General features: G+C 44.5%; 1 protein-coding gene across 3 annotated transcripts in view; it reads right to left on the bottom strand.

Moving 5' to 3' along the window:
* MTHFD1L (methylenetetrahydrofolate dehydrogenase (NADP+ dependent) 1 like) overlaps positions 1-13,922 on the bottom strand; it is a 166,082-nt gene extending 152,160 nt beyond the window's left edge. Inside the window, exons 1-6 of one of the 3 annotated variants that reach the window (XM_016149139.2) lie at positions 11,205-13,922; positions 5,569-5,653; positions 4,383-4,433; positions 4,236-4,289; positions 888-1,012; positions 321-421 (exon numbers count right to left, since the gene is read on the bottom strand). In XM_016149139.2, coding sequence (XP_016004625.2) covers positions 321-421; positions 888-1,012; positions 4,236-4,289; positions 4,383-4,433; positions 5,569-5,653; positions 11,205-11,413 — 625 coding nt within the window. In that variant the 5' untranslated portion in view covers positions 11,414-13,922. Of the gene's footprint in view, positions 1-320; positions 422-887; positions 1,013-4,235; positions 4,290-4,382; positions 4,434-5,568; positions 5,654-10,529; positions 10,685-11,204 lie in introns of those variants that run through there. The other 2 variants (XM_016149137.2, XM_036222676.1) reach the window with 2 other exon arrangements.
* Between the last annotated feature and the right edge of the window lie 1,310 nt (positions 13,923-15,232).

Here is a 15,232-nt window from a genome sequence, read left to right as displayed (position 1 = left end):
GCATATGAAACTTGAAACATTTTTCATTGTGGTTATTTTGACTATTTTCAAGAGAGAAGATGAGAATTTGTTTAAAACAGGTTAATCATTCATCTTTAATAATTTCTATTTTAAGATGTAATCCAGTTAATCTTATTAGAAAAATTTGCTATAGTCATTCATGTCTCCCAAAAGATGATAAAAATAAAGTTTACACTGATCACCACTTCCATGTTTCAATTAGAATCTTGACATTCTAGAAACAAATCTTAATTAAAAAATAATGTAAATATAAAAAAAAAATAATAGAAAACTGCAGCATTTCTGAAGGAGCATCATACCTGACTTTTCAAGAAGTTCAATTACAGCTCTGGCCACAGGTGAAACAAAGCATTCGTGGGCATCCCCACGGACCAGCTTCCCCAGGTTTATATCTGTTACTCTGGAAGCAAAAATAAAGCAACTGGTAAGTCAAAACTGGGTCAAAATTCACTCGTTGGCAACTTACATGAATTAATCTGAAATAACATCCAAGTCAGTGTTGGACAGGTGGGATATATTAAGTAATATAAATGTAAATTAAAGAGTGGGCAGGAAGAAAAGCCATTACATTAGCTTCTTAGGGCAGTCCCTAAGGAAATTTGACTGTGGTCCTGTGAGTGAGGATGGGTGATGTGGCCCTGCACCATAAAATGTAACTTCCTTAAAAAGAATTTAAAGAACCTCTAAGCTCCCTAAGTAGTATATGATATTAAAAAGATATTAAATTTCAAATGATGTTAAATATTAAAACAATTTATTTCCTTTCTTAATTACTGACATAGTCGGCACAGTAGAATAAAAAAAAAATCACAGCAGAAAACTCATTTAGCAATCACAGTTGATTATTTTCTTTTATCTTTTCTCACCCATCCACATCCTTTTCTGGCTTCAAGGCATTGAGGATTTTGTTGCTAAATGAGTTCTCGGAGATCTGAAGGGCAAGGCCATGTACTCTGGTGTCTTCATTAATCTTCAAGATTTCATCTATAATCTAGGGAGGAAAAACAACTAAAATGTGTTTTGCCGAAGTAAGACCCAACGTCACATGTTTTATATAAAAAACAGATTCATAAAAACGCATAGGTTAGAGTTTCTTTTTTAATCCGTGTTAAAGACTTGGTGTGAAGCACAAGGAAGAAGTCTATTTTCTCTTTCCACCATGTTCAAAAGCTCAAAAGAAAAGGCTTGGCTGAATTTTTTTTTTTAGTGACTTCTCAGTCTTTCTTATCACTCTACTCTCTGCCAAAACAGAACAGTACAAAACCAAAGGTGAAGACTTAATAAAGTTAAGATGGGCAAAAAGACATTCATTATTCACTGTCCATGACCATGTTTAAGCCAACTGTCCAGGAATGCCAGGGAGCATGACTCTCACACTGCCCCTGGCCCGGCCAAGCCAGTGTTTCCAACACGGCGTGTTCAGCAAAACCTTACTGACCATGACAACCAAGAAGTCGTCACACAGGCCCTCGTGGTCTCTGGATCTGAACGGCACATAGAAACTGTTTCCAAAGGTTTGTGTTAGGAAAACTCTAAATACAGGTATCTCCTTTGTATAGGAAACACTAAAATAGTTCACTGTTTATGAAAAAGACCAAAGGTCAGTTTGGGAAACTAATGTCATAGCTAATGATGAATGGCTAGGTATATCTTTAAATAAGCAATGTTCTGTCCTCTTTCTATTTATCTCTCTTTAATGCCAGGTGAGAACAGAAAGATTCATTTCACTGAATACTGTTTGTTAATAAATAAGAGAGGTACTAGCCTGTGGACATGGATCTCACTATAAGGAAGTGTCTGTTTACGATTTTTGTTTCACTGTCTAGCAGAAATCACTAAGGCATGAGAAGAAAAAGCTTTCTGATGTACAAAACTCAGAAAGAAAATTTAATCTCATTCATCCATCGTTCTTTCATTTGTTCAATAAATGGTGAGTGTTTTGAGCACCTACTGGGACCAGTTCTAAATAAAAGAAATAGAATAGTAAAGAAAATATTTCTGCCCTCATGGAGCTTGGATTCTAGTGGAGAAGGCCACCACTACCACCACAAATAACGACAACAATAATAATACTCTAACTTCTGAAAGTGATAAACGATATAAAGACAATTAGAACCAGTTAAGCAGGGTAACCAGCTGACAGAGTGATGGCAGGCGAGGAGGCTAGTCAGAGCAGGTGACCTGTAAACAGCGCCCAGAATGAGGTGAGGGCGATGCTGTTACATGTACCTAGGATGCGGCGGCAGCAGCAACAGCCGAAAGCTTGATGAATTAAGATCTTCACTCTTTTCCGACATCGTAACACCACGCAAATTCACATTTATCAAAATTTCAAAGAAAAATAGCATATCGATGACTCCTTACCAAAATAATAAGGCAAGGAAAAAAAGCCAAGGGCTAACAATACAACCTAAAGAAATGCAAATTCAGCTGCAGACGATGGGTGTCCTTCTGCAAATGGACAACAGATTTCTCTGCTTTTTGTTAATACTGGTACAACAGGTGTTAATATTTGTAATATATCACAGTGGCTAATGTGGCAGAAACTTTTTGCCCAATATCCGGTTTCCTTTCTTACTTAGCAACAAACTCTTGATATTTATCTGTGATGAGTGATCTAAGATCACCTGGTGTAAAGATTACATTTCCCAGCTTCCCTTGCACCGTAGCCAAGCAGTTAGGTTCAGGCCAATGGAATGGAAGCAGAATTGTGACTTTCAGGAAAAGGTCCCTGAAAGGAAGAGATTGGGGGCCTGTGTTTGGATTTTGGCCTTCCTTTTTCCTGCTGGTGATAAGAACTTTTTGAACTGAGCCCCATGACCCTGGAAATAGGGCCAGTTAAGAATCAGCCCACCCTCTGTGTACTGCAAAGAGCCACAATCCCTGGTTGACTTAGTTAAGACTCACTGATACGGCCTTATCTACCCAGGATAAGGCCTGACTTAGATGCTACAAATTCCGCGCCCCCCCCCCCTTTTTTTTTGTCTCATAAATGATTAGCTGAACTACTTATCTCCACTGATCAATAAACTTTGGCTTTCTTTCAGCCTGGTTAACAGACAAGCCCCTTCTAAGAACGGGCCGGCCTCACGGTACAACGTTCTCTGATCTGCTATCTCACCCAGCTGCCATTTCATCTCATTTTCTCAGAGTTGGGTCTTTCTACCCTTCTCAACCCTTTGTGGAAAAGAAAAAACCCTGTTGGCTAATCTCATTGGCATGCGGGTCTATGATCAGAGTGCTTTCCCTATCTCAACGGTCCTTTTCCCCCACCTTGCAATAATCCTTTTACCTTCCGTCTCTCCTTAGTAAGTCTGGGTTTGTTTTTTTTATTTGACACTGGATAAAATGTGGATGTGGCATGTAGAGTTAAGTCTGCCATCTTGGATTATGAGGTAGCAGCAAGGTCAAAGGAGCCTGAGTTTCTAATGACTTTGTGATGTCAGCACACCAGCCAGGCACAGCCTGCTTCCAAATTTTATTCTTGTACAAGAAAAACGAACTTCTGTGTTATTTCAGATTCAGCTGTCTGAGAGGTTTTCTCTCACTGAAAGTCAAACCAAATTTTCAAGGCCACAGCCAGTCTGAAGAAAAGCTGGCCAGGAACCTATGGCCTGGGGTCCGGTTCTCTCACCACTGCTTACAAGGGTGGCTGCTTCCTTCTGGCTTGTGATGACATGCGAAGGCTGCCAGTCCTGAGGGCAGGAACAACTAAATCCCACGCGGCAGCAGCTAAAAGAATCCTATGGTCTTTCTTATCAGCTGCCCCAAAACATGACCCAAAGATTTACAGACCATTATCCGGGAAAGGATCCTGAAGATTATCTCGTCCTATTTCTATCGATAAGGCAACCCAGAGAAGCCAAAGGAACTGGCCAGCGGGCAAACAATCTGTCAGGACAGAGCAAAACCAGAACTAACCCTCCAGACGCTGCTGCTGACAGCCAGGCCATTTTTACTAGATGACGGTGCTGCTACCACTGAAGAAACACAGCCAACATCACCATGTCTCCCAGCTCACGTCTTCGACAGAAACATGCAGTAAGGGACAAACAGATCAAGAAGCATTGACTCTAGAGGGAAACATGAACTCCTCCCTCTAAAAGTTCAGTCAGAAGAAAAGGTTCGCTCTGTTTCAGCCACAACTAAGAGATGCTAACAGGTATATTAGGTCCAAAGAGGAAAGGGAAACGAGAGTTCTGGTCATTCATTACCTCGTCCTCACCGCTCTCTGGAGGAAGGCAGATGTGAGCAATGTTCAGACCAGCCTGCGAAGAGAACACAAGGTTATTTTATCGCTGTCAGAGGAAGCATCGACAAAAAAAAATTAAAACGAACTTTTGAAAAGCAACGATCCTCACCTCCTCGGCCAAATTCTGATTTACTTCCTGCATCAAGTTATCATCACCTGCCTGAGGAAAGGGGAGCGAGGAGAATGTCACATCATCAAAACATCTTGAAAAGGCACGAAACAGAATACAGAGACTAATTTTGTGTTTAGAAGTGATCTCATTGCAAAGATGATCAGGAAGATGCAAAAAAAAAAAAAAAAAAAAAAAAAAAAAGAATCTTATTGCCCATAAAAGGGGACTAATGGCTGTATTTTTATCCAAGCATCAGTTTCTCAGTTTTTCAAATTACGTCATTTTTTAAAACTAGTAGTCCTCCTAAGGCTTAGATGGCTGCAGAGCCACGTCCCTTTCTAAAAGAGGGCACCCAGGCAGCGTCCCAGGAGGTCCAGGTCTCCTGAGTCACTCTTCTTTCCACTCTTCTAGCTGGCCTGTCTTTGTCGGGGATGTGGAGACACTTCCCAAAACGCAAGTAGCCGCAGCACGGCTCTCCGGCCTCGAAAACCACAGCGCCGATGGAACGAACGCTGCTGTTTTGACGCTCGGAGTCCATGCCAAACACGACAGCAGCCGTCCAACTGTTGCGCTGCGTGGGTTTACAGGCTTGGCTCGCCGCGTGATTTCCCTGCACCTGTCATCGCGCGGGCGTGCCAAGCAGGATGGCAAACGGTGCCGGCTGCCGTTGGGACTGAAGCGGCCGCCGCCGCCAAACGATGTGCTCGGAATGCCGAAGCACCTCTGACGTGTCACGGCTTCGGCTCTTCGAACTTATCGGCTTTAAGAGACTTAGTAGTAAGATTACCCAGTGCCATGTCTCAGCGGCATCTGTCTTCCCCAGAAACGAAGGGGAATTTCTCCCCCCACCCTGACACTTTTAAATAGGGTAAGCATTTATGAGCACGCATGGACCACAATAAATCCTGTGTAAGGGAACTTATGTGAGCGCCAACCTCCTGACCTCTGAAAGCTCCCCTCATCAAAAGGAGAAAGACTCCTAAACGACATGCTTGGGCAGAGGGGTACCTAACCTGTAACCTCCTGAAGCAAAATGACCAAAGGAAGGGAAAAGGACAGCAGTTCCAGCTGAGCCCTCTCTCCCCTCCATTAAGCCCGGAGGGGACTGGATCTTGGCATACAATTATCTTCTGAATTGGAAGGTACCCTAAAATAGCAAGACGGAACCACATTCTCAGCTTACCTGAATAATAGCAAGAACCGGCTTAAAGGCGGGGTTTTTTTCTTGCAATAAACTCAGAACTTCTTTGGAATTCTGAATGACTTCTCTACAGTGAGAAAGAAAAACAAGATACCGGGTCTTGTTAATGACTAGACAGCGTGGGTACAATGTAGCTCCTTAGAAAGTTTGTTACTGTAAGTGAACATAACTAGACAACATAGGACGTGTCCCAAGTGGAAAGAGCAGAGGAGACGGGGGCAGGATAATAATGAAATTATGAAATACTAATAGTGTAAAACATGATCATCTAATTTCAAAAATAAGCAGAGGTAAACCGAATGGATGTTAACAGCAATATTCGAGGGGCGACTTTTTCTCTTGTATTTTCCAAGGTTACTGTAATAAAGGAATCTGGATTTCTTTGCAAAATAAGCTTCCTCCACGATACTATATTTATTCGCAGGTACCTCTTCTGCCTTTGAAACAGGTTAGAAAGTGGAAATGTAGAATATTGTTGGGGTCCAGGGAGAAAGCAAACACTGGTGGAGGGAGAGTGGTGAGGACAGGGGTTGGGGAGGAGGCTTGCTGTTGGAAAAGAAATGGTGCCTCAGGACAAATTCCAGGTCCCAGAGTTTAAAGAAGGAACAGGAAGGGGGAGGGGGAGGGAAGGCGAAGGAAACGCTGCGGACACGCTGGGATGTATCAGAATTTGATCCTCTCCCAAAGCCTGCTAGGGGGAGAGCCTCTCACTCCTCTGGGCCCCACATTCTGCATGCGGACCTCCCGGAAGTCCCAGTAGGGGCCGCCCCGACCTTAGCACCGCTGGGTGCCAGCCCAGAGCGGGGCAGACCCAGGTAAGGTGCGAGTCGGGATCTCCTTCCGCAGCCCTTCTGGGATGGGCGACTCCAGAGACCGCCTCCACCGCCATCCCAAGGAGTATGCCTCACCTGCACGTGACGTTGGCTTTTGTTCCTCTCCCATGATAAAATAGACAAAAAGCTCAGCGAAGGCCCCGCCCACTGGTGAGTCGGGGGCCATCTTTAAGGTGTGTTACCTGGACACCGTGCTGCCAAAGTAAGGCGGCCAGACATTTCGGAGCCTCCCTTGCAGCTAGCTGCGGCCCTGCCAAGGAGTCCGGGAGGCAGTAGCTGATGCTATTAAAAATGACCACGGTAAGCACATCCCTGAACGCAGAGCTTATTCACTTTTGTTCCTCTCCCATGATAAAACAGACAAAAAGCTCAGCCAAGGCCCCGCCCACTGGTGAGTCGGGGGCCATCTTTAAGGTGTGTTACCTGGACACCGTGCTGCCAAAGTAAGGCGGCCAGACATTTCGGAGCCTCCCTTGCAGCTAGCTGCGGCCCTGCCAAGGAGTCGGGGAGGCAGTAGCCGATGTTATTAAAAACGACCAAGGTTAGTACATCCCTGAACGCAGAGTTTATTCACTAACAATATTCTACATTTCCACTTTCTAACTTGTTTCAGAGGCAGAAGAGGTACCTGTGAACGAACAGAGTGAAGATTTCCAAAACGGCCTCTCTTCCAAAGACAGCCAAGAAACAGTGCAGGTTGGGAGCACCAGGGAGGGAGCACTTAGTAAACCACTGCACTGGCAGCGAGCACCGACATTATGTGTAATATAGTAAGAGTAGTAACGATAAAGCCGCTAATGACGGCTTGCAGTACTGGGCACTTCTTGTGAATACCGCCATGCGTTTTCCTGTTCTTTAATAACGGAACTCTGAGATTTAGCGCCACATGGCTGCCCAGCTGAAGAGCACATTTCCCAGTCTTGCCTGCACTTCGATAGGGTCCCGTGACTAACCTCTGGCCAACAGGTGAGGACTGCCAGAAGGAGAGGAGAAACGAGCAGCCCAGAGGAAGGTCCACCAGCGTCCAGTCCCCTCCCCCTCGTGCTGGCCGGGAGACCCAAGCAGCTGCCAGTCACCTCGACCTGAGCCATGGGGGCATATTACAGGACCATCCTTCCTTCCCTGGACTGCTTCCCTCTGAACACCGAAGTCCACAGTTATTTGGGGGTGTTTTGTTAAAGCCACCTAGCTTATTTCCTACTTTACACACAGGCCTGAACTGGGAGTTTTAATCTCATCATGTTATATTCAATTTAGGATAGAGAATGAAAGACCTATCATTGTTTTACAGATCACTAAGGAAAAAAAATTCTGTCAATTAAAGCATGGTAAATCTTTTCTTAACATAGTGTAAGTGTTAAAAGAAATTTTTAGACCTATTTAGACAATTCTTTTTTCTCATCATAAACCACTCATCTATGACACCAAAAGGAAAACATACCACAAAAAAATTGAGATATACTTGAAACTTCTTCGCATTCAGGGTCCGACTCGTCTGACTGTTCTGACTGCGATTCCCTGATGCCCCCCCCGCCCCCCCCCCCCCCCCCCCCATAATATCGGCCTCCGTGCCGAGGGTGTTTGTAATGCACCGTTTCTTAAAAGAACATCATTTTTGACTCTGTGGTTTTCATTAAGTTCCTTACACCCACTCTGCATGTTCTTTATTCTACCAGATGTCAGTGGAGAGTTGTCACACAAGAACTAGAAATCACATCATTTCATAGAACGACCCTTCCGTGACTTGTCAACGGATATAATGGGGAATACGGTCACCATCAGAAATGACAGGTCACACTATGTTTTTGTGAGAGATTATTCTTTAAATTTTCTGATACATGTTCATGAAATAAATCAAGAACTAACATACAGAGATTCGTGGATGTCTACTCCAGGTGACTTCTAAACTAAGGCCACCTCCCCTTTTTCTCCAAGTCCTGAGGGAATCTCTTGGAGAAAAGTTTTGTTAGATGATACGCGTAAGTCAAAAAGGTACAGTGATGTGCACAGGTATGGCCAAGTTCCCACAGGTACAGGCAAGAACAAATACACTGTGAGTGACAGCTGGCCAACAGGTAAAGACACAATCAATTGAAAGATATATAGCAGTTTTGGAGATATTAAAAATGTGCTTCAGGAGAGTGGAGGTAGGTGGCGTAAAGGGGGTCAAATATGTGGTGATAGAAAGAAATCTAACCATGGGAGGTGAACACATAGTATAAATATATATACGCCTTACTATTAAAGTGGACAGCTGAAACTTTTTGGATTTCATTAACCAACGTTACCATAAAAATAAATATTTAAAAATGTGCTTCAGAGAATCACTAGAGTATAGTAATATCAATGACAATCTTATAAAGTAGGTGATATTATGGTTTCAATTTTGTATAGGAAGAACCAAGATAAAATAGCTTGCCCAAACTCTCATGGTTATTAATGGTGGAGTCACATTGCAAAGCAAGGCACCTGTCTCTTAACCATAATCCTATGAAACAGCAGCTCATTGTACAACACTTTTTTCTTCCAGTTTAGAAGGGGAGCTAGAAAACTATAGCCCACCAGTTAAGAATGGCTCTTACATTTTAAATGGTAAAAAAAAAAAAAAAAAAATCAAAATAACTATATTTCGTAGCATGTGAATATATGAAATTCAAATGTCAGTGTCCATAAATAAAAATTTAAATTTCATGAATAAAATTTTGTGAGAAAAACTTTTTTTCTCTCATGTGAAAGTTCCTACATAATGTTTATTTTGTCTTTGGTCTGCAAAACCTAAGGTATTTGCTATCTAGTCCTTTACAGAAAAAAATGTGCCAACCCCTGGGTTAGAATGCTGTAAGGATAGGGTCGCAGTCCTCTTCGCTGAAAACCTGCTCCTCCTCTGGCGTTCCTCTACCTTTTATCTTTTCATTCCCCTAATTACACAGGGCTACAGCCTTCCTTAGTGTGGCTCCTCTCCATCTAAAATATACTTTTCGTAAATCTTACCTCGTAAAAAAAAGAACACTGTAAGAATAAATAAAAATAACAGCCAACATTTGTTGAGAGCTTAGTACTGCCATTGCCTGCCCTATCCATTTTATGTCCTCTCCCATAACCCTTTGCAGTAGACGCTGTCATTTTCTCCACTGTAGTGAGACCGGCCAGCCTGGTGCAGCAGGATCCGGACTCAGGCGCCCCACTGACCATTCTCATCTCTAATCAGTCATGGCTTTAAATGAAAGAACATGCATGAACGAACCCCACGAATGACCCAAATTTTATCATTCATTCATCAACCACGCCACAAGTCCCTATCCGATACCAGAAACTCTCCAGTAGGAAGAATCTAGCAGTGAAGAAGACAGACAAGGCCCCCGACCTCACAGAGCTTTCATTCCAAGTGGAGGAGAAAGACAATAAATGAACAAGAAAGTTTCAGGTACTGAAAAGAGCTACCCGGAAAATAAAACGGGGCGATGCCTCCCATACTATCCTCAGTCCCTCGCCCGCTCGTTAGGAGGAGCACAGCTGTAAACTAGTTAAAATCTAATGACCAGAAGAGACCTAAAGGAACTATCGCATTCAGAGACCACCAGGTGAACGAAACAAAAGGCTCCTTCGGGTCATCGTCCACATCATAAAGAGCCTCGGAAACAAAGAGGGGGAAAGGCAATTATTTTTAGAATGAAGGGCAGAAAGAAAAACGAAGAGGATGTCAATACACGGAGGTGGTCCTAAGTGACACGGAGCCAGGAATCCCAGCTGCGGTGGGGAGGCAGGCAAGGGCTTTCCCGACACCTCCAGGTAAGCTGAGCGCTTCACCCTCCGCGGTCTAGGTCCCCAGCTAACACATGTCCCTGGGAAGGGGGGGATAAGGTTCTCCCCTCTCCCACTGAGCGGCCAGCGCCGACGACTCGCGGGGGGAGAGGTGTGGGGGGGCGGGGCGGGGCGGGCGCACGTGGTGTCCCGGGCTGGGCAGGGGCAGGCTCGGCTCGGGGTTCCCACAGCTCGCCTCGGGGAGGGCGGGGAACTTTGGAAATACAGCCGCGCAGGGGATTCTCTGCCCCCCGCGCGGCGATGCTGCGAACGAGTCAGCCCCGACTTCTCCCGCCGCATCCTGCTTACTATCGGGTGGGCGGGGCTCCACGTTCACTTGCCCAGGAAAAAATGACGTAATTCCAAAACAGGCTCGCTCACTCGCAGGAGGTGGCGGCGTTTCGGGAGAGGGCAAACTTCACCCCACAGTGAGCCTCGGGCGACCAGCGTTCCGGAGGCGGAGCCCCTGCCCGGCGAGGCGCCGGAAAAGGGCCAGGCCGCCTCCCGGGAGCCCGCGAGGCCCACCGCATCCCCGCCCGCCCCCGATGCGCGACCCCCCACCTCCAGCTCCCGCCACCCGCACGCGGCCGTACCGCCCTTTCCTGCCCAGGCCGCGCCCCGCGCCGTTGCATCAGAGCTCGCGGCCGGGGCGCACGTGCTGCGGGCCAAGCGAGCCAAGCGGCGCGGCGCCCGCCGGGGATGCCCGCGGCGCCCCGTCCCGCGGCCCGAGCACGCCCGCGTCGGCCCCCTCCACGCGCCCCGCCCGCCTCCCCCACCCGGTGGGTGTCCGCGCCTCTCCTCCCCGCCTGCGCGCCCGCGTCCCTAACAAGTTGGCACCAAGCACTCGCGGCCCCGCGCCCTGCAAACCCCCCCACGGAGGCCCCCGGGGCCCAGCCGAGACCCAGGCGCTCCGGCCGCCCCACCTCCTGGGTGCCTGGCCGCTGCAGCGGGGGACCCGGCCGGCGGCGAGCGCCGGACACTCACCTGACGATCGAGTGCCGCGCCGGGGGTGCCGGGCTGCCTGGACCGCGGCCGCTCCCGGCCCGGGCGTTCCGCTGCCGCTCCTGCCCGAGCGGGCCCTTGTCGCCGGCGCCACATCCGCCGCCACCGCCGCTGCTGGTGCGACGCGGCGGGCCCGCGGGCGGCGGCGGGCGGCGGAGCTGGCGGAGGAAGAGCGGCAGGCGCGCGCTCATGGCGCGGGCGTTGCAGCCAGGAGGCAGCGAGACGGCCGGAGCGACGGACGCGGGTCCTCCCGCCACGCGGAGATGCGGCTGCCGAGCCCCGAGGAGAGGAGGTGGCAAGTTCCTCCTGAGACCGCGGGGCGGGAGGGTGCAGGGGGGTGGGGACGGACGGTCCGGACGGTAACTGGCCGGTGGCAGGAAGGACCTGTCTCTTCCTCCTCTGCCGGAGCAGAATCCCCTAGAGGGCACTGCACCTAGAGGCCACGAGGATGGGAGGGCGGGCGCCTGGGGGCCAGGGTGCTGCTCGGCGTTGTCAGGACACCGAGGGCAGGCTTTCTGGCACTTTGATCACTACTGGGACTTCGGCTATCGGAGAAAATCAGAGGAAAGTGGATCAGGAGGGTGGAGCTCAGGCCCTGCCCTGAGCTGGTACACACCGTTCCTCTGCCTAGGATGCTCATGCCATCCTGCCCTCGGGCGGCAGTCTGCTTCCTGGAAGGGCACGCGTCTGTGTGCCAGGCTCGGATACCAGCGCTTGGTTTTCTGAGGCCTCAGGCGGCCTCGTAAGGAACTGTGTGGGGCTTCTGGGTTCAAATGCCGACTTCATAAACCTCAGGCTCGTTTCTTAACCTCTGTGACCCTTTAGCTGCCTGTCTGTTAAAACCAGATAACAAAGATACTTTGTTTATAAGATTATAAACAAAGGTACTTTGTTTATAATCTTATCATTATTATAATTCCCAAGTAGAGTGGGAATAAAACTAGTCCAAATTTTAAACATTGGTTTTCCATCAGCTAAGCACCGCAGTAGGTGCTGACACTTCATTTAATCCTAAAAAAATGCCGTGAGTTGAGTATTGTCCTGATTTTCGACCTGGAGAAATGGATCCAGAGAGGTCAGTTGGGTTTTTTGGCCGAGCTGGAAGTTTACTTAACTCCAACGATCGTGCTCTTCATTTTATTCTACTGTCTGTGCTGTTCATTGTAAGATGATTGCCACATCTGACATGCGATGACTTTTTTGGGTACAAGAACAGCTAACATTTCCACAACCCTGTGAGGTAGGTATACCACCGTTTTACACAGGAGGAAACAAAGCCACAGAAGTCATGCCTTGTAAAAGCATGTAAATATGAGAAAGAAGGTGTGAATGGCCCATTCACCTACTGCCATGATGATCTTGGGGAAGTCATAAAAACCTACAGTCTCATTACAATTGAGAACCATTCATTTAACAGACATTCATTGGACACTACTGAATATGGACCACTGATCGCAAAGATGAACTCACCCAGGCCATAGGGGATATATGAGAAATCTCTGTTGCTTTCTGAGGTGATGAAAATGTTCTAAAATAATTGCAATGACAGTCCACGACAAATCTGAATATTCTAAAAATCATCAAATTGTACATTTTAATGGGCGAATTGTATGGTAGGTATATTCTGTGATAGAGATAAATTTGGACGTATGTCAAAGAAAGTATAAAGAATATATAATCTGAGGTTAAAATTACATATGTATGGTGGAGACTACATTCGCAGTATACCACGCTCTTTGCTAGGCACGTAGTAAGGAATTCTATAGCCAAAAGAGTAAAAGGATGCCTTTCACCTACTGGATAGGAACTCTAAAAATAGTCAGTGACATTGGATTTCTTACTTCCTCCTTTGGGTCTCTGATTTGAACCTGTTTTTCTCATGCTTTGGGCTCAAACAAGTTTTTGATTCTATCTAGTCAATTATTAAATATTTACTGTACCAAACACCTATGAATTGTGAGGCACTGTGTAAAAGCATTTCCACCTTCAGGGGGCAAATGAGACAGATACTAAATTTTAGAACATTCTTTAAAAAGAAACATTTGACCCCCTATAAACGTGTTCAAATATACTATAAACCAAACATCCTAAGTTTTATTAATTTATAGTTATGTGGATTGATTGTACAATAATATTTTGCATTTATTAACCTTTTAAATGTAGCATAATTCAACATTATCTTGGTGTTTTATTCTCTAAATCACTTGTAAGGAAAGAAAAATGTAAAACTAAATGTGAGAGAATGCTTATGTCTTCATACATTTTTTTTAAAAAACAAAAAACATTGCAAAAGCATGCATAAGAAAGCTCCAGATTGTATCCATAGGACAAGGTGTAAGTTAAAGATGCATAAACATATGTAAGTTAGCAAAAGAGCTGAAGCAGTTTCTTTTGTTGGAATCCCTTCTGGCTGATAGACTTGAGTGTATTACTACTGTTCAGACTGAGGAAGTTATCTGATAGAGGAAGTTATTTAATACATGGGATGTGAGGACTCTTGAAATATTGTTAACATTTGCTCTTCAAAATAGAAATTAATTTTTTAACAAAACAGACAAATGTTGTCACTTCATATTTAACAGCTGTATTCATAGCTCATTACGGAGCTTTTTATGATTTCTTTTCACCCTAGAATTATAATTTATGGATAGAATTTATATAAAGCATGTTTTTTTTTTTTTTTTAGTGTCATTCATTTCTGTAAATTGAACTCTTAGGATTTGTAAAAAAAAAAAAAAAAATGAAAAAAAATTATTTTTAGCCTCAAAGATAAGGTAAGTCTGATGGGTCTTCAGTGGGATGGGTCTCCACTCTTGACCACTCTAAAGAAAAATTTTAAAGCCATTTTTCTCTGTATGAGGAAAGTTAGATAACATATATTTTCATTATACTGGACTAGGATATTATGCTTATATTTGGAAATAGAATTGCTTTAAAAGTGTCTATAATTATCAATTTATATTAACATGTTTTTATTCTTTGTAAAACTTTTATGTACCAAAGAAAATTCAGAACATGAAGTTACATGAAAAAACCTTAATTTTTACCAAAAAAACTTTTACATTAATGTTTTGATTCAATAATGAAAAAGGATGTTAAAAGGATGACTTGTTACTACAAAGTTAAAAAAAAAAAAGATAATCTAGTGATAGATCTGGCTTAGCCACCTATGAAGAAAACAAATACCATTCCAGACATCAAATTCAATATTTCAAAAGTAATCCAAAGACACAGAAAATGGTCTGTCATTGAGATGTGGTATATATAGCATTACTACCCTGAGTCATTTTTTTCATGGCTCATTAGGCAAGACAAAGTATTATAACTAAAGTTAGTTTAGAAAAAGCTTAAACTTTATAGAATAAACACATCAATTCACACTATAATTTACTTTGTACTTTACAAACTTTATTAAATAATGAGCATTACTAACTTTAATTATCTTATATACAATATTTAAACTCTGCTTTCCTAGATGCATTTCTTTTGCACAAAGAATAGGTGAAAAGTGAACTTATAAAAAAATTGAACCTTCAGTACAGAGACCTAATAAGAATGTGACATACTTTGAAGTACATGTAGTCTTTTTTCTTTGATTATATACATCACTACCCTACCTCCAAAAGAAACTTTTAAACAAAAGCACTTAATTGATAACTTTGAGGAAAAATATGAATATATATATATATATATATATATATATATATATATATATATCCATCCACTCAGTTTGCAAAATCTGCACCCTGGCTGACAGAAGTGATCTCTAAAATTAAAGATTTGTCCTGGAACCTAAAGATGACCATGTAGACATTTTGTATAATAAGATATCCACCTTCGTCAGTGGGGTGTATTCCTACAGGTGACATCCTCAAAGTGGTCACCGAGACACTGGTGTGAAGAATTAATCATTTCTGAGAGTAAGACACCACTGTAATATAGAATGGACAATATACAACTTGAGTCATAGAAACTGAAAAGCAAAAATGCGAGACTGCATTCTGGAGACA

The sequence above is a fragment of the Rousettus aegyptiacus genome, unplaced genomic scaffold (assembly GCF_014176215.1).
Source record: "Rousettus aegyptiacus isolate mRouAeg1 unplaced genomic scaffold, mRouAeg1.p scaffold_m13_p_1, whole genome shotgun sequence".
Lineage (NCBI taxonomy): Eukaryota > Metazoa > Chordata > Mammalia > Chiroptera > Pteropodidae > Rousettus > Rousettus aegyptiacus.
The sequence above is the reverse complement of the archived record's forward strand: the minus strand, read 5'-3'. Positions and strand labels throughout refer to the sequence as shown.